The 22,861-nt window shown below is 40.5% G+C and overlaps 2 protein-coding genes across 3 annotated transcripts in view; one reads left to right on the top strand and one right to left on the bottom strand.

Moving 5' to 3' along the window:
• capn5b (calpain 5b) overlaps positions 1–22,861 on the top strand; it is a 52,102-nt gene that overhangs the window by 16,466 nt on the left and 12,775 nt on the right. For both annotated transcript variants that reach the window (XM_010731121.3, XM_019274772.2), the window contains exons 3-11: positions 4,079–4,210; positions 11,870–12,078; positions 12,603–12,795; positions 17,504–17,697; positions 20,366–20,443; positions 20,738–20,933; positions 21,029–21,151; positions 21,238–21,434; positions 22,672–22,793. In XM_010731121.3, the coding sequence (XP_010729423.1) occupies positions 4,079–4,210; positions 11,870–12,078; positions 12,603–12,795; positions 17,504–17,697; positions 20,366–20,443; positions 20,738–20,933; positions 21,029–21,151; positions 21,238–21,434; positions 22,672–22,793 (1,444 nt within the window). The remainder of the gene's footprint in view (positions 1–4,078; positions 4,211–11,869; positions 12,079–12,602; positions 12,796–17,503; positions 17,698–20,365; positions 20,444–20,737; positions 20,934–21,028; positions 21,152–21,237; positions 21,435–22,671; positions 22,794–22,861) is intronic.
• On the bottom strand, positions 8,093–8,903 carry ompb (olfactory marker protein b). Its single transcript, XM_010731120.3, has one exon. The coding sequence runs from the start codon at positions 8,740–8,742 to the stop codon at positions 8,260–8,262; it is 483 nt and encodes a 160-aa protein (XP_010729422.1). The 5' UTR covers positions 8,743–8,903; the 3' UTR covers positions 8,093–8,259.

The raw sequence follows: 22,861 nt of genomic DNA, 5'->3' as shown, positions 1-22,861 counted from the left end.
TTTGACCACTAGTGGAGCAATGGAGATGGTTTCATGAGCTGGTGCCTATTTCATTTTGTATCTAGTGCATGCACATGAGCACCGGTGTCGTGATGTAGATTCCTGCTGACAGTTTCTTCCACTGATCAACACTTGTGTGTGAACAATGCAGGCTTTAAAATGTTCCTGCCTCAAGGATACATACATTTTCAAGAGAAATGAAAAATCTGAATGTACTCCATCATTCACCCTGCAGGTCGTATAGCTCGATTCCATTTTTCGTACTTTGTCTTTGTCTTTTTGTGCTAGTGGCTGGTTGTGTGCTTGGTTGTGTGTTTGCATGTGTGGCTGATGGTTTCTTTCACAGGCTGATGGATGATGCTGATGAGGGCTATGAAGCTGGTTGAAAGGTTCTCAGTAGCAGGGTAAATGATTAGGCTGTTCTCAGCCACAATATTCACATTACTTCAATGTCTGCAGGGCCGGGCTGGGATCGATACTCTATTACTCTTCCACCTGAGCCAATCCCTGGCTGGCAGGCCACCACAGGGAGCCCCCGCTGCTGCCCAGACTCCACCAATCAATGCTGTTGCAGACAAGGGAAAAAACGTGATTAGAGATCTTAACTCTGGCACTGGTCAAGACATGGGTCCATTAAATAACATCAAAACATTGCTTCACATAGTTGTGCCCGGTTACACATACAGACACATTTCAGACAGAAAGTGCTTCAGTGCTGGTCTTTGTAAGGTGAGAGGGGCTGCTAGTAGAGACTGGATTCCTCCAGGGAACACTGTGGTGGCCTTTGCTTCTGATTAAGAGTTTGCTTTTGCAGCGATCAGCTTTGCAGAGTCAGCAAATTACTGACCTTGGTTGTGTCCTGTGTGTGCGCTTCTGTTTCCCACACTTGAACATGCACCATAGTGTGTGTCTGCTGTGATCTGCATTTATACACATACACATGACTTCTAAAGGTTTAAAGGTTTAAAGCAGGATGGAGGAGCTTATTCCAGCTCACACTGGACTGATTTCCAGGCTATCACAGGGGCTAACACATTCAGACAAACACATTCACACTCACTTTCACACCTATGGGAAATGTCTCAACTTCACTTCACTGTGCAGAGCTCTCAGAGGAGAAACAATATGCAGACTCCACACAGAGAGGCTGCAACTTGCAGATAGCTTCAGCGAGTTTCTAAGCATCCATCCATTGTGATGCTTATTAATTTTAAAGTAACTGTTTAAACTATTGAATTGCAAATAATCAAAGGCTTCAATTTTTTCCCATCCTACAGCCCAAAAGCCAAAGATATGAAAATATAAAGAAATTTCAGCAAAACCTCACATTTTAGACATTTTAGAGGCTGGAACCAGCAAGTCTTTAGCATTTTTACTTAATAAAATGACAATTGATTGATTAAAAAAAAAAGAAAGTAGTATATCAAGTTGTTCATTGACTGATAGGACTCACTCTGACTGCACATCCTAAATGCCATAAACAGCTAAAATATCATATATTCGCACTTTGGACTAAATTAAAGGTAACCATGATGTGTGACATAATAACTTGACCTGTAATGTTTTTGAAAACCTTTGGGGACCTTAACTGTGACTATCACTTGGCTCTCTGAATCCAAGTTTGATACTACACAGTACATACATACACATATGTACTACAAGACGAGTTGCAATCAGATTTGTAATGAGGCTAGCAGAGACGAATGTATGTGTAAACAAAAGATTTTATGACTGGATTTTACGTGGATACCCTAAACTTGATATGATAAGTCTAAAAGATAAAACGTTCACAAGCAGAGGTTATCAAATTGATCCTGACTGTCCAGTTTTCAATAAAAGCCAGTCGTTCGCTTAGTCCCACTATGGAAGGCCGCTGTGTATATGTTACATGAGTCTGTCGTTCTTTCCTCTTTCTCCCTCTTTTACTTTCCTAACCCTAGTTGAGTGTTCCAAGTGTGTAAAGATAAAGAGCTGTTAAGTGGTGCTGTGCTTTCCGCTGTCTGTTGAGTAATGACCGAGGTGCCCATCGACCCAACGGTCTCATAAAGCAGACAGCAGAAAACAGACAAGACTGTTCACACCCAGGCCACTGTCAGCAGAGCTCTGCAGGCTGCAGTAAAAAATAAGCTGTTCTGCAGTTTACATTGGGCTGGTGTTAACCTTTATATTAAAAATCAAATATTGACCAGTCACTGAAACGATGGCACTTGTAAAATCAGCAGGTCATGATGTGACATTAACCTCAGATGGTGTATGTAAAAATGGATGAATATGTTTTACTAGTACTATTCCACTCACTTTTTGCTTCAAACAGTGCTACGGGTGCAGGAGTTTCCTGTGGCAGTGGTTGACTGACGTTTCTAAGAGATTCTAGTGCACCAATGACAGGAGCACATTAAAGCCCATTAAACGATCTCTGATACAAGGCTGTTTTTCCCCTTTTGCCAACAAACACATCGCACTGGATATGTACCATTAGTGTTTTAAGATGTCTGTTTCTTTTACAATGTTAAACAAATTTGGGAAGGCCCATCTGTGAGGGAATTTTCTATTCTAGCATGTCACATATTTGGGGCTACACAGGGTCGAGCACGCAGCTTTTTGTGTTTAAGAAAGCAGACACCATTCTGATCATTACTGTGTTAAACAGTACTGTCTCCCTCCCTAGACTCAACAGATAAGTAAATAATGTAGAGCGCCTCTACAGAGTCACATAACAATGTTGGACCACTAAAGTTTGGCAGTTCCACTAGACGTTACATGCGTCTTCAACACCTGCTGAGTTAACAGCAGCTTCTGTACACTCAATGCTTTGTTTGTCCTTCTTTTTTTAAATGGAAAGTGGGTTAAATAACAAATAAATAAATAGTTGACTGTCATATCTAACAGGTCCAGGTGTAGTGATGGCAAATAAACAAACTGAGAAAGCTCACAGCGATAACTCTTGTAACGTCAGCACTTTGTACATACGCTGTGATTCAAATCACGACACAGAGTAACAAAGCAACGGCGAACAGTGTGGGGACCCCAGCTGCTTAACTGCCCTTGTAGCATCTGTCATATAAAAGTAATAAAATGTGAGTTTAATGCACATACGCATAGATGTTGCACCAATCAAACTGCAGCGTCAACACTCAGTTGAAACTAAAAATTGTCACCCTAAATGTTGGAACCTTTTACGCTATCATTGCAGAAAAATAAAACTATTTCTTCTTTTTGGAAATTCCAATTTTGACCAAATAGGTACACCACAGGAAATCAGGCATATATGCACATATATATACATATGCTGTATATTTTGAGATATTTAGTTCATTTTAGGCAGTGCAAATAATTCTCCTAGTATATTTATGCTGAAATGTGGCCACTGTTTGTAGACAAAAGAGTAGAGTGTCTGTCGGTTAATGTCTAGTGTCGACCCACAGCTCGTAGTATTCATCCCACGCATTATCACAGGAACCACAGGATGTCTGATGGTGTGTGTTTTTTTATGGATGTGGATTGTTGTGTGTGAGTCCAATACACATGGGAGAGAGAGAGAGAGAAGAAGCAAGAGCAGATCATTGGGCATCATACTGTTAGCTGTAATAGAGGTCTGTCTGTACACATTGTGGCAGAAAATGGACCTCAACACAGCAGTCACAGGAAATGTGATTTCATAAAAGCACGCAGCCCTCCCACACTTGGGTAGAAGATCATGAATCTGATACGTGGGTGCACGAGGACAGATGGTCTCTTTCTGATTCACGAATTTGCCTTGATAACCCGTTTATGCTGTTCTGTGTCATGTGCTGTCGACCACACACACAGTTTGTTCACCACAAACTCTGTTTCAGAGGCTTTTTTTTTTTGCCCTGCAGCAATTACATTCACAGAATTCCTAAAAATATCATAGCTTCAAGATCGTTATCTTGAAATCCAAAAAATATCGGTGTGACCCCCCCCTCAATCCTTCTCTTGAGTAATATATAAAACTTCAGCTTGAATTGTAATGTTTTTTAAATGTTTAAACTCAAAGCTGCCACACACCAGTGAACATAATGGCTCACCTGTTCTTTGTCTGTCTCTGGGAGTGTAGGAGCTGTGTGAAGACCCTCACCTGTTTGTAGATGGCATCAGCGCACACGATTTACATCAGGGACAGCTGGGTAACTGCTGGTTCGTTGCTGCATGCTCCAGCTTGGCCTCCAGAGAGTCACTATGGCAAAAAGTAAGTCTGTGTATTTTTTTTTATGTGTATATGTGTGTCTCATATCTCATATAGGTGCATCTGTGTTCCCTTTTGAACTGATCTCATCTCAAATAGCTCCTATCCGACCTGTGCTCGCTGACCAAACAGGGAAACTCATGCTATGAGACAAAGGGCAAGAAGAAATAGTTATAACATGTACTTGCCTCTAAAATCGTAATTTTCCATTTTTTCATTTCTGTCTCTTTATTGATTAAACAAACAAGATAAATCCAATCAACTTTCAGCGGTCAGGTGGTTTCCCCCTACTTTCAGTCTTTATGCCAAGCAAGCCTAATGAAGTACTGATCCCAGCTCCATATTTAACACACAAGCCTTAAAGTTAAACTATTCCTTTGAAAGAACACAACCTAAGACTGCATCTGACGGTCAGTTTATGGATTTTTCTTTGCTCATTTTGGGTTCTGTGCCTGTATGTAGTTTGTGTATGTTATCTAGAACACATGAAAAAAAAAACTTAAACTTTCTATGTTGTGCTTTGCTCTTTGTTCTTGTGGTGTCAGCCTGTGGTTGTTTGATTGGGATAGAGGAAAACGTCACTGTGCGATAAACCCTGATTTATTCAGATAGCTTCCTCTCACTGCCGCTGCTGCTGATTCAACACGCTCGGTTGGCTGCTAAGACAGACAATTTCCAGCAGGGCCTGACATGCCTCAGAAAGATGTTGAATGGCTCAACACCACCCTACAACCAGCTGTTGATGAACTCATAAGTCAAACTAAGTCAAACACTTAGAGATTCAAAAATGCTTTTTGACCTTTCAATGTACTCAGTTGTAATTATTCTATATTTAGTGTTTTGTGTCCATTAGGAACCATTATGATAAGAAGAAAACACCAGAGGACTCATTACAGCACCATAACGCCTCTTTAGTCTCAGCAGACTACATCAGTCAGGAGAAGTCTGATTGGTGGAGCCTAAAGTAGAGTCTCTCAGGACGTGCTGGAAGCACTAAGGCTAGATTGATGTCCTGGCTTCTTTTTGTAGTGAATGTGTCTTTATTAGTAGCTTTTTTTTGTTTTACACAGATAACCAATAGGGGAGGTTTTCAGTGCTAGCTGGATAGGCCAAATGATGCATAGAGGATGAATGAATGAACAGATGGACTGATTAATTGAGACAAATACATCAATACATAAAACCTTTTTAAGGTTATGTTTGTTTCCCTGAATAACTCTCTGTAAAAGTCGTGATGTAGAAACATTTACAACGTCGCTCAAGTTCGTACTGAGAAGATTGATGTCACTCAGTCATGTTGGTGCAATAATAACTCTTATAGTGTAAGTTGCATTAAAAATCCCTGTAACTACCCTAAATAACTGTTTTTCGGCATCTTGCAGTGCTGTTGCTGTTTGAAGCCTTTTATCCACTGATTATAATAAACTGTAAACTTCTGCATGAAGATTGGCACCACAGATCCACTCTTGCTAACTTCAGTACAAAACCGGAGGTGTCATATTAACAAAAGACAATATTTGAACTGTACTGAGCTCTGGAGTTTAGGGTGTCAAGATTATTCTGAAATGTTCTTTGGCACCCATCTTGACAGAGAAAACAAAGTGATTACTGAGGTTTAATGGGATTTGAAACAGGATGCCTTGGCCTGTTGTAGCGAGATGTTGGATTGTGACAGTCTGCTCAAACAGAGTGTGTGCATATGGGCATGGTTGCAGTGTATCTTCCGCTCTGTTTACTCTCTGTTCCAGTAGCTCTGTTCCAACACATAGTCAATTTATTTCTAATTTATTAAGATTAAACCAACAAGACACATCCTGTTTATTTATTGGGAGCGTAAGAGGTGCTGATATATGGATTTTATTATTTTATTATTACAGAGCCAGGCTAGCAGTTTTCCTCCAGTTTCCAGTATTTGTGCTAAGCTAAGCGACTGCTGGCTATAGCCTCATATTTAAAGGTCCCCAATTTTACACTTTTCGGGTGTTTTTTTTTGTTTTTCATATCGATAAATGGATATATTTGTATTTTTAAATCCCAAAAACCATCTCTGTAGTTTTTCATCTCATCACTCACACTTTTCTCTTGAGTATCCAGCAAGCAGGGTCAATTTTTTGTTGTGTTTTGTCTCATAAATGTTAACGACCCTCTCTTCTGATTGGCTGAGTTGTTTTCTGAGTGATGCATGATCAGGCCAACCACGGCTAACACATTGTATTCTACCCAGACAGTGGGCCATAACATCACAACCTTGCATAAGTCCTGATGCAACAGCCTCTTTTCCAGTCTTATCTAAAGTGGCAAAAAGGCAGAGTTTTGCCTTTTAACTGTGTGACAGTGTGCATTTATTCATAGGTTGAGCATAGCAGCTAAATCTACCTCCTAATTAAATGAAATCTCACTATTGGAGTGGTGTTGATTTTCTCATCTGACTCTCCACTAGAAAGCAAATAAGCTCATTTCCAAAAATGTCGATCTTTTGTTTTAAATGAAAAATAAATACCCAAAAGCTCTGCTCTGATTTTGCAGCCTTGTTAAAACATTTAAGGATAACTCTAAATCCAAAGACTGGGGAGAAATCCTAATGAGGAAAAAGTACAAAATACACACTGGGGGTCTTATCAAGCAGGCCAGATCTGGTCTCCGGGGCCTATACTTTGTTTTCCTATATGCTGTTGGTTTATAGTTTGAAATTGGACCACGATTTAAGTTTAGAGAGTCAATAGTTGATGAAGTTAGACCTCTATTTGAAGTCTGTTCATTAGATCTAAACAATAGTGAAAGTCTGTTTGTTAAAGCAGTCTTTGTGCAGAGATATTCTTCTATTTGCAGTCTCCTGTTGGCTTTACTTCCTGTGAAAACAAAACAAGTAATCGTCCAAGTCTCGCAGGGGCAGACACAGTTCCCCAGTGAAACCTGAGTGCTGGTACAAAACATTGTTATTTTGTCTTGCTTTTGTACATGTAATATCAGCACCGTACATTTAAATGTTAGCATTGTATTTCTGCTTATCATCAATTAATAATAATAAAAATAAAATGACCAACTATTCCCCCAAATCCAGTTTATTTGTGCCATTCGTGGTCAAAGGATAACAAGTCAGCAAAAACATACAAACATACATACCACTAGATAATAACTTCTATTTACGCATTCAAGGTTGTAGGAGAGATTTAATTAATTTATTTCCTGACAAGTGCAGCGTTATACTTTTTATCAGAGAAAATGCAGGTTTAGCCTTTAAAGGTTAGACGGTTCGGTTGGCAAGTTAGTTACATGCTTGGTATCAAAGAAGGACACGAGTGTAATACCTCCTGACATCTCAGTTATTTTCTTTTCTTTCACACCTCATCTGACACGCGTCTTCTCATTCACAGTCACAGTAAGTGCTTGCAGTGTAAAGCAGAGAGCTTCAGGAGGAGGCAGAGAGATGAAATCCACATGCCTTCCCTCTCTTGTTTGTCAGGGTGACCATGCAAGACAGAGACAGATGAGGCAGCAGGAACCTGTTCAGCCAACCACTGGGGAATACTCGAGCATACACGCAAATACACACTGTCTCTATCCATTATCATTACCTCATGTGGGACTCATTTCTGCTAAACCCGTTAGGGAAGCCTGTTTGTCAAACGGGAGGCGAAGGAAAATAACATTTTGGCTCAGCACCCAGAGAACAATCCGTGTTGGTTAAGAAAGTACAGGTACAGCTTTTTGATTTATTGCATTTATTTGTATTTAGATTTTTTCATGCCTAACATCATAAGCTATGACAACAAAAAAACACAAAAAGAACACCGTTTGTGATCAAGAGGCTTAGTAACAGATATATTTTCTTTCTAAATAAGTTCTGTTGAAAAAGGAGGAAGAGAAGGATGAGTGTAGTCTTGTCCTTACAGGTTGACAGGTGAAGTGACATTGACACACAAGGGGAAGCAGTCGATGCCAAAAAAATACACGTTTAACCTAAAATTAACTTTTCTTTCTCAACTAAACATACACAAGCACAGAAAAAGAGTTCGTAGCAAGTATCTCTCCACTTTTTGGATTGCAAAGTCTCAACTCTCCACGATGAAGCTGATGGAGCTGTCAACAGTCTCAGGGCTGCAGCCTTCTGCAAATGCAAACAGGAAGTACATCACCTTCCTTACCTTAGCCAGCTCGGCAATCCTCTCACCAAACTCGTGTGCGTCAGCCTCGTAGCACTGGACCGGCGCATCGTTGGCATCACCCTGCGCCCTCCAGAAAGTCCCGGCGGGTTCCAGCAGCTGACGTGTCATCAGGTTGGTGAGGTCAGGAGTCCAGAGCTGCGAGGTGGCGGTGATGGTGAGGCGTCCCACCTGGGCCAGCCGCACCACCCAGCGTGAGAATCGGAGGGACTGTTTGGAGAAGTCCAGTCGGTACACGGCTTCGTTGGGCCGCAGCAGGCGTTCGCCATCCTGCCTCTTCTGTCCTCGCTGCTGCAGAGACTGAACCCGCAGACGCATCATCTCTGTCAGCTCGTTGTCCGGCCGAAAGGGCAGCTCCAACTCTGTAGACATGCTTGGGCGCCACACCACAGCAGGCTGAGAGGTCGATACCAAGTGCAAGGCTGGATTAGATTGGCAGCTATGTCGAAACTAAGCGTCTTCACTTTCTCTCCGTCCTCACCCTTCTGTTGAGTAGCTCTTACTCTGTGCTCTTGCCTGAAGGCTTGTACATTATGCATGGGTGCATGTCTGTGGAGCATCGATAGGAGAGGGTGGATCCTGCACAGATGTACAGAAGAGCAGAGGTGCTAGGCAACAAGATCTAATGACATTTGCAACCGCAGCACAGGGTTTACCCTCAGGGAATGTGCTTAGTAGTGTTTGTCGGACATTTGTTTGTCTCGTCTTTTTGCTTGGTTACAGATCCTTGACTCTAATACCTGACATCAAGTACTGTTTCATCAAAATGGTAGAGGCTTACATGAGCAGCTATGTGAACATCAAAACTGTAACTGGGAACCGTAAGAGTAAGTACCCCCTTTTATGTTGGTGCTTATCAGGTGACGGGGAGGAGGAAGGAGTGAGGGGAAAGCCTCTTTATTCCCCTTGGTGTGCGTATTAACAGACAGCAGGGGAAGCCAAGGTGCCTTCTGCTTGTTTTTCTGGTCAGTCGTCAGGTCACTGAGCTACCAAAGTTCGGTTGCTGCATAGCGACACTTGGCCCAGATGAAAGCTGAGATAAATAGACCCTTTGCTCTGTCACCAGCCACAGCGCAGAGTCAGAGAGTAAGCAAGAGCAAGGTGGAGTGCAGGAGAGATTGCCTCCCAAAGGATTACAAAATGACTCTGAGGTTTCTGTGGTGCAGTGCTTTGTTTTTTTTTTTCTTTCCCCCTCCTCCTCTTTTTATTTTTTAAAGGAGCTGTTGCTGCCTCACAAAGCCAGCCCTCTGGAGAGGCTAGAGTCTCTCCATCAACAGAGTGTCACCTCCTGTAGAGAGGTTTGACAGGAACTGCTGTTCAGTTAGCGCACCTTGACATCTCCAAGGACACCCGCTGGAACACTTGTCAGTTAACTCACACTTGGTGCCGCTCACTGCATCATTTGCAGGCTTTATTGCATGGCATACTCAAACTGGTAAATGTTTCACGGCTGCCCTTTACGCAGGTCGCCTCTAGGTTGGGTGCTCTGTTACGACACTGAGCCACAGTGGGGAAGCAACACTTCATAAATTTTAAAGAGCAATCACAACGTGATATAATGCAGAAAATTAAACTCTGAGAAACCCACTGTACACTACGTGTTTAGCCCAAAGTTAGTGAGTAGCTGATGGAGAAAGTCAAACATTTAGCAGCTAATGAGGAGACCAGAACAGAGCAAAAAGGAGAGTACATATTATATTACATATATTCGTTGTTCGGCCAGAAACTCAACACCGAAGGAATGCTAATGTTCGCGGGACCTCTTATGACAATACGGAAATAACAATATCTTAATATAGATAGCTTAACATACTGTATTCACATATACAGTATATCTCCACAATATGACCATATACCTATGTGTACTCTACAAGTTATTGCTTTTTGCACTTCTGGTTGATGCTAAACTGCATTTCGTTGTGTCAGTACCTTGTGCAATAACTATAAATTTGAATCTAATATCAGTGAAGGCCGTGACCTGTGAGGAGAGGTCACAGTACAGCGGACATCGTCAGGAGCCCTGTTGTCATTTAACCTTGACTTGTGCTATCCAGTAAAGCTGGCATAGCAGTCATACATTGATGGTCTTTACAAATATTTCATACATATTTTCTGTCCTACGAGGAAAGAACATGACTCACATTCAAACCTCGCACATTATCACCGACGCCTGATGGTTCGTTTTCTCACCGTTGATGTAAACAGTGTCCGTTTCTCCCATTTCCTCCTGACATCGCTCCTCTTGAGCTCTTATCCTGTGAGTGAACAGTTCCATATCATTTATTTAATTCACAATCTTCAGCCATCCATCTCGCGTTGGCAGCTCTGCTTTATACCGTCTCTTCATAATGGCCTTTTTTGCAGGCTGCCAACAAAACTTTTAGCAAATATCTGTCTTCTCTTAACATAATATCTCATGTCATAGTACCAAAGTATGTAATGTAATACATGAGTACTAATGTTATACATGAACTAGGTACATCATAGACCAGAATTCAATTTCATTTTTCTCCAACATGGTTGTCCTTTAGACATGTGTTTGTGCTAAATTTTGGGCACAATAAAGTCTTTAATTACATTCTACCAAAAGTGTTCTGTCCAAGTATGCAAAGTTGTGGACACACAGTGGTGCATTGGTTACCAATGTGGCCTCACAGCAAGAAGGTTTCTGGTTCGCACCCCGGCTGGGGCCTTTGCGTGTTCTCTCCATGTACGTGAAAATATATATATTGTGGAAATCTCATTGTTGGTGTGTTTGATTGCTTTTGTGGGTTATTGCTGTGTTGATCTGCATGATTATTATTTTGTGTGGGTTGACTAAACAATTTTTTGTTCTGTTTTATTTTACTTTGTCAGACTTGACGCTGACTGGCCCCCCAACATTATTCTAATCAACCTGCTACATTTATTTTGGTTCTAATTATACCATTTTACACAAATTTACATCATGCTTTGCATTTGGTTAATTCTCTTAATTAAATTGAATAGACTTAGTGAGTTGGTAAATAAGTATTATTATTATCATTCAGGCATCTATTTTATGTCTTTATCATTGTTTTGCTCTGTATTATGCTTATTTTTCAGTAGTAGGTCTGATATCAATGTGTGTTTAGATATTTTATAGGAATAAGTTGTTGTTTGTCACAAAATGGAGGCTGGGTTATTGGGGCTTCACTGGACCACAGCTAATGCAAGCAGCTGAACCACACACACACACACACACACACACACACACACACACACACAGTGCAGTCAGACAGTTACTACCTTTCACCCATGTCCTACTACAGCTGGATTTATAGCTGAGAGAGCTAAAGTGATAAATTTGTCCCCTAATCCTAAATGCATCGGCAGACATGAGGGTACGCTGTCTCACTCAGCAGCCCAATCCGCCTTGACATTATTTATGCTCCATGGACCACCAGATATTTGTTTGGCTTACCTGCCCTTCTGCTGTTCTTCTCCATCCTCCTACTCCCCTGCCACCCTTCTCCTCCAGGTCATTCCCGACTGGAAGGAGCAGGAGTGGGATACAGAGAAGCCAGACTCCTATGCCGGGATTTTCCACTTTCGTTTCTGGCGTTTTGGTGAGTGGGTGGACGTGGTGATTGACGACCGATTACCGACGGTGGACAACCAGCTGGTCTACTGCCACTCCAACGACAGCAACGAGTTCTGGAGTGCCATGGTGGAGAAGGCCTACGCCAAGTTCGTATCAGAGCCAACAAATATGCCGATCTGGTTTTAGAGAAGAAACACCTAAAAACTCAGTTTTGGATTTGGACTGACTAGATAAGATTAAACACTATTCATGACCCGAAGATCCAGTTTCATGCAGTGAAAATGCAGTGAATATAATGTCTTTCAGCATTCAGTCAATAGGGGACTTGATAAAGATACACATGAACATTAGGGATGCAACTAATTATTATCTTAATCTGTCATTACTAATTTGGTCTATAAAATAGTGAAAAATGTCCATCCAGTTCCTCAAAATCCAAGGTAACATCTTTAAGTGACTTTAATTGTCCAAAACCCAGTGATATTTAGTTTACTATGATATAACAATAATCATCACGTTGGAGTAGCTGCCCCTGCAAATGTTTAACAGTTTTGCTTAAAAAATGTTAAAAAAATTAGTAGATGAATTTTCGGACAACTAACTGATTGAATTATCGACTTACAGTGGCAGCTCTAATGCGCATAACCCGACTCTCCTCCTCTTCCTGCAGGGTTTATGGCTGCTATGAGGCTTTGGATGGGGGAAACACGGCCGACGCACTGGTGGATTTCACAGGTGGTGTTTCAGAACCGGTGGACCTGTTGGAGGGTCAGATGGCAACAGACGAGGTAGCCCGTAACCAGCTGTTTGAAAGAGTTCTCAAGGTCCACAACAGAGACGGTCTTATCAGCTGCTCCATCAGGGTAAGCTCAGATATGACAACTTCCTTTTCCGATCATACCTTAATGCTTAGGTAAGATTCCTTCTGCACCCATGGATGGCTATCCTTATCATCAGATACAGGCAGTTGTTCTGTAATAAGTGCAGCTGAGGCCAATGGGATTATCGTTCGTTTGGTCATAAACCAAAGTATCTGACAAACTGAAATTTGTCTGGTGCTTTTGTCACTAAATTAAAAGTCAGAGAATCAACAAAGTTGTTACAATTCAGCCTGAGGATATCTGTTGCAAATCCATCTACATAATATCTTGACATTTCAACAAACCATAACGATGCTTGCACTGCTGCATTTCAATACCTGTTCTCTGGAAATTGCCTAATCTACCAAAGGCTGTCCCCGAGCCCTTTAATAATTACAGCATTTACTGCTCTGATTTGCAAATTCAGGGATGAAAACCTGTCTGTCACAAGTGACTTTGTGGAGACACTCATTGTCTATGTCTTGTTACAAAGATAGCTGTCTTTTTTAGTGCTAAATCTCTGCATAAATTATTTCTTAAACTTTTCAAAGGCTCTTCGCACAAATGAAGAGCGAGCACTTCAGATTTGTCTGTTTTGATGGTTATGTGCTTTCCTTTTTCTTTGCAAAATATTCGCATAAAGTCTGTGTAATGTTATAGGTACTCTACTACAGAGAAGCACATGTACTAATTGAAGAATAATGGTGAGTTTATGTGAAAGGGTTCAAAAGGAACCCATTGAACCCACTCAGTGTGCGGCTTATGTGGTAGATGAAAACCAGATGTCTTGTGTGCCTGATACTTATGGTAAACAATATGGGTTGATCTCATGGAATGAAATGAAGTTGATAAAGATTTATCATGAATTAAAGATTAAATTCAATTTATCTTTTTGACAGGGAGCTTCAGATAGCAGGAAGTGGTACAGGACCTTATTACGGTCACACTACAGGTTTCATAAAGCTCAACTTTGGCTATAGCTTCAGACAGATGTCTAAATTAGTCTATTGCATAAAACTGCTTAGTTCTTGACTCTGTTAGGTAGGACTAATTTGTTCTGGCTTGAAGAACCACATCAACTGTTCAGCTCATTTCACACCTGCAGAAAGTTCTTCCAAAACTCATAGTCATTAAGTTTTATTTGATAAATTCAGCGTTCAGTGTGGCAGTTTCCAGTAGCATAAAATCTCAGTGTAGTGCAGAGCTAAGATGCTGTGTGTCTACATAATGTTCCAGTGCTCAACACTCCTGCTAACCCATCAGTCAGGCTGAGGTTCCTTGAGTAAACAACAACAACTGAAAATATCCTCAGTGCTGTATATTTCCAACAGGTTACTGTGGAAACTCTTTCACGCCACAAATTATAAGCCATTTTGCTTTTTTTGTCCTTTGGTGCCTCCGGTCAGCAGCCAGGTGTCACTGGTTGTAACCATGGAAGTTAGCCTGGAGGGTGGCTAACTGTTATGCATTAAAATAAGCCTTTATTTTTGTGACGTGATCTAACTAATTTAAGACTAATTAAGACTGGCCTAAAAACTACAGATCAGTCTAGATCACCTGGATCACAATGCAAGCCATACCCTCACCAAGGTTTGTCCAGTTCTTTACTTAGACTTCCCAGAAGTCTCAGTTTTATGTTTTTGTTAATGTGTATCAAATAGAGCTTAATGAATAAAGCCTTGGGATTTGAGGCAGAGAAATCCTGGCCTAGCCTGTAGAGGGTTACTTTGCTCTCTGCATTTTGTGAACTCACTTCTGCTTGTTAAGAAAACAAGCATATGCTGTTATATGAATTTCTCTGTTTGGCCCTTGGTCTTGTGTTTCACGCCAATCTTATTCCCTGACGTCCTGCTCTGGCAGCAACTAATTCACAGTCCCTTATTGTAATTCAGAGTCAGTTGCAGTTCAATTTTTAAATGATATGGCTCTTTTATATGCATGAGTTTTTACACTTGAGGGTCAATTATTCAACTGCAAGAGTAACAAGAGCTCAGTCATACCGATACCATACAAAAATGCATTTTCCACATTTATCAGTTGTTCTTATTACTTTAGCTTGTATTTCTCAATCTTAAATTGTTATTCTGGGATGTATGAATTCCACACCTATCCTCTGGGAGAGGCACGTCTACTGTTATTCTCATTTCATTTTCATCTTTCTTGCACATACAAATGTGAAAACAGGTGTGAATTAACAGGGAAGAAAGGCATGGTGTCTTGACAGATCCAAAGTATGCAACTGACCCAAAGTCAGCCTGTGGAAAAGCAACCCAAAGGTTTACATGCATAAATACATTTTGAAATAAAAAACCCCAACCTGACTCACAGTTGGAGCGCTTCTACAATTTGCATCCATTTTCCATCCATCCATCAATTTTCTACTTCCGCTTATCTGAGGTTGGGTTGCGGTGGCAACCCGATGTTCCAGATTTTATCCTTTCGCCGTGAAGGAGTAGCGGCTCTACTCTAAGCTCCTCTGGGAGTAACCATATCTCAAATGCTGAGCCTGGCCACCTGGTGGAGGAAGCCTATTTCACCCGCTTGTATCCGCAATCTCGTTTTTTTTTTTGGTCACTACCCAAATCTCATGACCATACAGTAGGTGAGGGTTGAAACGTAGATGGACTGGAAAATCGAGAGCTTTACCTTCTGATTCAGCTCCCTCTTCCCCACAATGGTCTGGTACATCGACTGCAGACGGCGCACCAACCCGCCGCTCCATCTCATGATTTTCTAATCATTTGTGAAGAAGACCCTGTGATACTTGAACAATCTACAATCTGGATCATCATGAAACTCTCCTCTTTGAATCTAAGTATTAAAAAAACGATGAATGATGCATTAGATGTCTGATTCTTTGAAAAAAGGCAAAGGTAAATAATGACGTCTAGTTAGAAGTTAAGTCCCAAGGTGCATTTTGGCATAAAAATATCGAATCACAGAATTTAAACTGATGTGATATGTGCCACAAATGGGTAGTGAAAGCTAAAGATTACAGTGTTGAGAAAAATGTAAACACAATCTGTATCTTAGATCAAATTTATTTTAGATTCTGCATATTTTTTTGATTAAGCAAATGTATTTAATTCATTTATTTCCGTAAAATCTCTAAGAAAAAAGAAGACACTTGATTTACACAGCTAACTCTCTCAGATGCTGGTTCAGTGAAAAGAATATCAGGAAGGTCCCATAATTCATGCAATGTATCATGGGGATAGTATAATATAATCAGTATAACCCCATCCTGGGACCTTCTAGGGCAATACACAAAGCCCCCATGACTCCCATTAGCAGGTCTTTTCGGAGCAGTGGGATCAGTATCCCCTCTAACAGCTTCTATTTGGACAAACGCGTGTTAGAACTCCATTAAGTAGAGTATCTATTTGTCCTGTCTGTCTGTTGTGTGGCTAATTAATCAGGCTCTCAGCTGTTACAAGTATAATGTATAAAATCTGCAGTGTAACGTATCACAAAAAAAGCCAAGTCCACTGAACACATAATTATTGGATTAAAGAACTAATTTTCTGATAACACCACCGAATGACTCTCTCCTCCTTTTCCTTTTACTATCCAAAGCAAATGATGCAATGCTGAAATTTGAAAGTGTCACATCAGTTATATCTGCTCAAATACATGTGTCTGGTATCCCAGGCAACAACAAAAAAAAAGAAAAAAACACTCCCAAATGTGCTCTCTTGCACTGCCACGAAGACTTGTCTGTTAGAAGACGTTTGGGTGGCTTTACACAGTGCAAAATGGACGTAACCAAACAGATTTAATATATAAATGTAGTTTACAAAGTATTACAAATCAATATTTTTTATACCGACAATGGATGAAATGATTACACATATTATGAAAAGTGTAGTCCACACTGCTGATCCTTCATAGAAGTCTAATCCTCACCTTATAACTCTTTTAGCTCATTGTTTGTTTTCCTACTTTATCATTTACACACTGGGACAATAAGTTCACAGAGTTTACTCAGAAGAATTTCGTTCCATCGACTCCTGTCGCAAAAATGTTTAAAAATATATATATAAGATACTGAATGGTACAACACAGCTAATAAGCTATATTAGCCTCCTCAGAGAGTCACTATGGCTTATACTAGTCAACTGCATAGATTTGCATGGCAAAGTCAAGATAGTAAAGAATAAGTAAAGAATGAATGAATGCTATGACAGGTAGATGGTAAAATGATACATTCAAGTGTTCCTGCGCAATAAAGGATCATTGCAGGTGGTTTGAAATCCAACTCAAATAATTGGTTTGTTTCCAACCTGTCGGATCATCTGACTGCTTGAGTTTGTTGCCCTGCTGATGAACTTTGATGTTGTGATGTCGTGGTGTCAGCAGATCTCAGCAATTACTTATGAATACATTGTTACCGTAATCGATCGATTGCTAGCTAAAACTAAAAACCTAAAGGAACAACTACCACCCACCCAGTAAAACAAAACTTAAGGTTTCATTTAAAGTTTAATGCAAGAGTAGCTTATCAATATACAATATAAACAGTCCGTCCTTTGTTAGTCCAGACTAGGGATGCATCTCTCTCTTTTTGGTTTCCTGTCATCACCGACCTGTTTGTAAATTCCCAGGGAATTGTAACAACATCCTCTTCTTACATATTTCTAGAGATCCACAAAAGCACATAAAAATTTCCAAACACTAAAACTGCCTCTATTTTTTTGGGGGGTGGTTTCAGGCAACCACAGTAGAAGACATGGAGGCGCGGTTGGACTGCGGTCTGGTCAAAGGCCATGCCTACGCTGTGACTGACGTACGGAAAGTGCGGCTAGGTCACGGACTGCTGGCCTTCTTCAAATCGGAGAAGTTGCACATGATCCGCATGAGGAATCCCTGGGGAGAGAAGGAGTGGAGTGGCCCCTGGAGTGACAGGTAATCACAACACTGCCACCTACAAGTGTGGATGAACTACTACGAATATTCAAATCTCTTGTCTCATTGAGGCTTATTGAGCTGTCTCCGTCTATCTAGTCCTTATTTTGCACAGTGATCTAGGTGAGTCAGACATGGAATATTTCCAGAGCAGTACAAACAATGTATTTGTCCTTCCTTACGTGACCTTGTTACGACTTGTACCAATTTAACCAATTTCACTAATTTAATTGTAAAATGACAAAGCGCCCCGATTCCCTTCGTCTCTCAGAATTTCTTAGAGGTGCACATGATGAATGAGCAAACAATAAACGACTGAACAAAGACCGACCCATATGTAATGCCCACAACGCAGGCAAGAAAGCTGCACAATGAGAAATGTCATGTAGACAATGAAAAATGGATATGCAATCAAGCTAATGGGCCCCGAACAAAAGAGCAAAGACGAATGACTGAATTCAGCCCTGTTTGTTGGAGCTTGTTTTTAGAGAGCAGCATCAAACGGTGGAGCTCGCATATCATTTTCTTGAGACTCTTCCAAAACTAAGTAAAAACCACAAGTGGCCTTTAAAGTAAGTGGGGAAAGCTGTTATTTCTCCCAAGAAGACACTGTTTTATTCTAGTTGTATTTTTTTTTTTGCATTACTCTTGCATTACTGCATTGCTCCCTTGACATCTCTCAGTCTTTCAATTGTTAGCTACCAGACTCTGTGAAATAAACAGGGAGGTGGTAAAGCGGGATAATAATATAGTCTGAATTATTGATAAGGCCCAAAAGAGAGAAAGATGTTATTAAAGAGACGTGAGTCATCTCTCTTCTTTCTCAGTCATTCACTCTCTCTCACTGAATAATTCATGCATTATTTGATAAAACCTCTTACTGTAAATGGAGTCTGACAGACCATTGAGATGTGGACGCTTGTCAGTGAATCATAAACAGTAAAGGCATAAACACAGAGCTAATGCATCCAGTAAATGCCCGTGTTTCCCCTGAGCAGTGAATACAGATCGGACCCTGATGTTTAGGGTCACACTAACAAATACACATGCACAAATAAGGCATTTTTTTTAACTGACACTGACACAATATGATCGTGCCCATGAGAGATAGACACATACATTATTTAAAAAGCTACTGAGGATTTCAATTTCACAATTAGTTAGTATGATCATTAAAAGATTCACAGCTTAATGTCTCGTTATTAACATACAATAAATCCTACTAATCATTTTTGAATAATTCATTCTTCACTTGTTTGTTGTTGGTTTTTTTTTGAACATACCTCAAATGACACATTTAAATGAACCCAACACAAAACATAATTCTCAGTTGGTGTCTTTGGACTGATAATATTGCATAAAAGTGATGTACGTTGTGATAGCTAGTATTCAAATAATACACAGACAGCCCAAATTCGTTTTTTGGTATACATTCAGATTGTATCCAGATTTAGAAAGTCTGGACAATCAGATCAGATTCAAGCCACATTTGGATGCAGTTTAAAATGCAATTCCTATCAGATTTATTGGGATTTGTCCTAGTCCTGACACTCTAGACTCACTCAAATCCAAATCCAGGTGCAGAGTGGGAGTATGAAGGACAATACAACTGTCTGTGGACAGATGCTAAAATAAATCACCTGCTGGCACAGTGTCTTAAAGATCTCATTTAAAAACAAATCTGATTTGCCTGCAGCCTGAACAAAGCCAAAATGTAGTGCATTAACAAGGAGACCTGATTCACAGAGGTATAGACTAGCTAGTTATGTTGCTTCAGGAAATGCAGCACAGTGATCAGCCCAGCTCAGTTATGTAGCCCAACAGTCATTCAACAGTTACACAGAATAAATAATTAGCTCCAGACTGTTAGTTTAGTGGCTAGTTTAGTTAACTGTGAGCTGAGCTCATTGAAAAACGAAATTGTACTAAACAAAAACAAAAACAAACCTACTGTAAGAAAAGAATACTTACAAATGATATTTCAACAAGAGTATTTGGGGAGTAGATAAACGATCCTCGTCAATACTTGTTCTGATCTGACAAAATGGTGGATGTAAGTTAAGCTGCTATGAACCTGTGCCAATAATGGGAAAGCAATGAAACTAAACTCTTCCTGTGTATATTTCTCATTAAAGTTTACCAGAGCAGAGAGTAGAGTTACCTGAGCTGCTACTTAATTTGAAAATGATATACTAGCTTTCAACTCTGAAAGCAAAATTAAGCAAATTAAAATTGGAAGCAAATGACAAAATATGCTTAGAAAACATGGTAAATAAAAAATAATGCTTTGCCTCTAAAGTAAGTCTGTTTCAAATAAAGGTGTGGTTCTCTCTGCACTCAGAATACAGTAAGTAAAGAGGCGTTACTACAGGTTTGAGGATATACATGGTTTTAGGCCGATTTTTTTTAACAAAATATATTAAATATCAATACACTCAGACTGTTTGTCTGTGATCCCACTTAACTCCAAAGATGGCAAAACTAATGTATACGGAAATGCAATTTCAAAAGCTGTGGACAAATCCATCAAAGTGAAATAATAAAATGATCACAAATTACTTGTTACTTGATGTTAGAGAAACTTTAAATCGGGCAATCAACGTCAGATACATTCACAGTTTCTTGTAACTTGTCAGATTGATGCTTCCCCTGTCTTTGCTATCTGCAGTTCAGAGGAGTGGAACAAGGTCAGCAAGAGCGAGAGAGAAAAACTCGGTGTCACTGTGCAGGACGACGGCGAGTTCTGGTGAGAACCATTTAAGTATTTACCATTTTTTTGTTCCCTTATCTTAGACCCATTTATTAAGGGGGTAAAAATAACAGGCTTTCCAAAGCCCGTATTGGTCAATTTTTAATCTCATTCCATGTGAGCACTAGGAATCCTAGTCTCCCTTTAACATGTAACCCTTTTCTTTGTTCCTGATCTCATTTCCTCTATTTTTGTACCTGTTCAAGGTCTTCTTCTTTCAAGCTTTTCCCTCTAGTTGGTATCCACTCTCTCCGATCTCTTCTCTCCTCTCCTTTTCCTGCCCTCTTGCAGGATGACATTTGACGACTTCTGCCAGTACTTCACAGACCTAATTCTGTGCCGCCTCATCAACACCTCCTACCTGAGCATCCACAAAACCTGGGAGGAGGAGGTGATGAGGGGCTCCTGGATCCACCGCCAGGACCCCCTTCGCAACCGGTCCGGAGGCTGCATCAATCACAAGGCCACCTTCCTGCAGAACCCTCAGGTTAGTTCAGTTCGTGTTTGTTTGTATGTATGTTAATAGAGCGACGTGTGACCGGTGTTGGAGTGTGATGTGGCGTCCCCCTTTTTTCTTCCCAGTACGTGTTTGATGTGAAGAAGGTGGAGGATGAGGTGCTGATCTGCTTACAGCAAAAAGAGAAGAGAGCCACACCCAAAGAGGGCAAAGGGGAAAACCTTGCCATAGGTTTTGATATTCACCGGGTAGAAACAAACACAAAACAAACACATGCACAAATATGAATGTCAGAACGGACACATTTCTGCTATAACGTCTTCTCACCCTGCAGGTGGAGCTAAATCGGAAGTACCGTATGCACTCAGCCCAGCAGAAAGTAGCTGGCTCCATCTACATCAACTCGCGTTGCGTCTTCCTCAGGAAGGAGCTAAAAGAGGGCCGTTACGTCATCATTCCCACAACCTTTGACCCCGGGCAGCAGGGCGACTTCCTGCTCCGTGTCTTCACTGATGTGCCTTCAGACTGCAAGTAAATCTGATATCTTACCATTGAGCACAAAGTGCAACAGTTTCCTGAACATAAACTGTACATGTCACAATAAAGCCACATACTACCTACCACAGTGTGCATACTGTATATGTAACTGAAGTAAAGCCAGTTTTTGACTTGCTGTTGTGTGAGTAAAACATTACCTGAGGTTTGCTTTTTTATTTATTCCCTGAATATAAGCGGACTAACCAGTATAACCTGTTCATTCTTCGTCACCGAAGTATAATTTTAACAGATTTGGTAGCTAGCCTGCTTGCTAAGTGTTTTGCTCAATATTTTACAACCAATTTAGCACTATAAAATGTATTAAGTTTGATAGTAAGACTTGCGGGTTCAATTTCAACAAGTCACAAAGCCCAACATGTTCATAGAAAGGATTTACTTATGTCAGCATAATGTATTCAATTATGAATTGGCATGGTTGCAGTACAAAGAAGGAATATATAAAATATTAATGAAGTATAGATATAGGTTCTATATATAAATATAGTCTGTACACAGTGCTTAAAATATATAAACCAGTTAACTGTAAGGATAGTGCTTTATAGACTGAAGTGGAGGTAGAGTAACACAAATAGAGAATTTCTAAAACCTTGGAAAGAAATCCACTTGACCTGTCTCATGAAACTCATATTAACTTTAGATAAATTTACTTTTAAACAAAGACTGTGGATTTTGTCCTCCATCACCGGAATCACATTTAAAAGTTATCTCTTGACGCACTCCTCGATGTCTCACCTGGTGGTGCTCCCCATGTGTAGCGGCTGGATCTGAGTCTTTGCTGTGGCGAGTGCTTTGGTTCTGGCCAACTTTGTGGCATGTTGTCTCCACTCTATCTTTGGATGTTGCTGCACAAATGAAGGCAAAAAAAGTCAGACATGGGCATGGGTCTTTTTCAGACTTGAAAACTTGTGAACGTATCTTTTAAATGCCTGATTCCCACTCTTTTGCTACCTGCCTGCACAGCTGCTGCTTCTCTTTGACATCATTTCCCAGAAGAGCATTTCACACAGTTTTTCATTTCACCTCTTGGGACAAGCACTTATGTTATGTAGTTAAGTTTGTGTCACTACACACTAATTTGTCTCTCATGTACTGTATACTGTTGAAGAAACAGCAGTTTGAAGTACTAATGTAAAACAGATCCCTGCTCAGTGCATCAGTCCAGTTGGCTTAAGCAGTTCTCTAACAACCACATACACCATTTCTTTCCCAGAGAGTTGACTCTGGATGAGCCTCCTCAGACATGTTGGACGGGGATGTGTGGCTACCCTCAGCTGGTCACTCAGGTCCATGTACTGAATGCTGAGGGTCTGCAGGGACAGGACTCCAATGGAGGTAAGACTACTACACACAGCTCTTTCCTCACTTGACTTGGTGCATTGTATTTGCATGCTGATGATCAT

The sequence above is a fragment of the Larimichthys crocea genome, chromosome III (assembly GCF_000972845.2).
Source record: "Larimichthys crocea isolate SSNF chromosome III, L_crocea_2.0, whole genome shotgun sequence".
Lineage (NCBI taxonomy): Eukaryota > Metazoa > Chordata > Actinopteri > Sciaenidae > Larimichthys > Larimichthys crocea.
The sequence above is the reverse complement of the archived record's forward strand: the minus strand, read 5'-3'. Positions and strand labels throughout refer to the sequence as shown.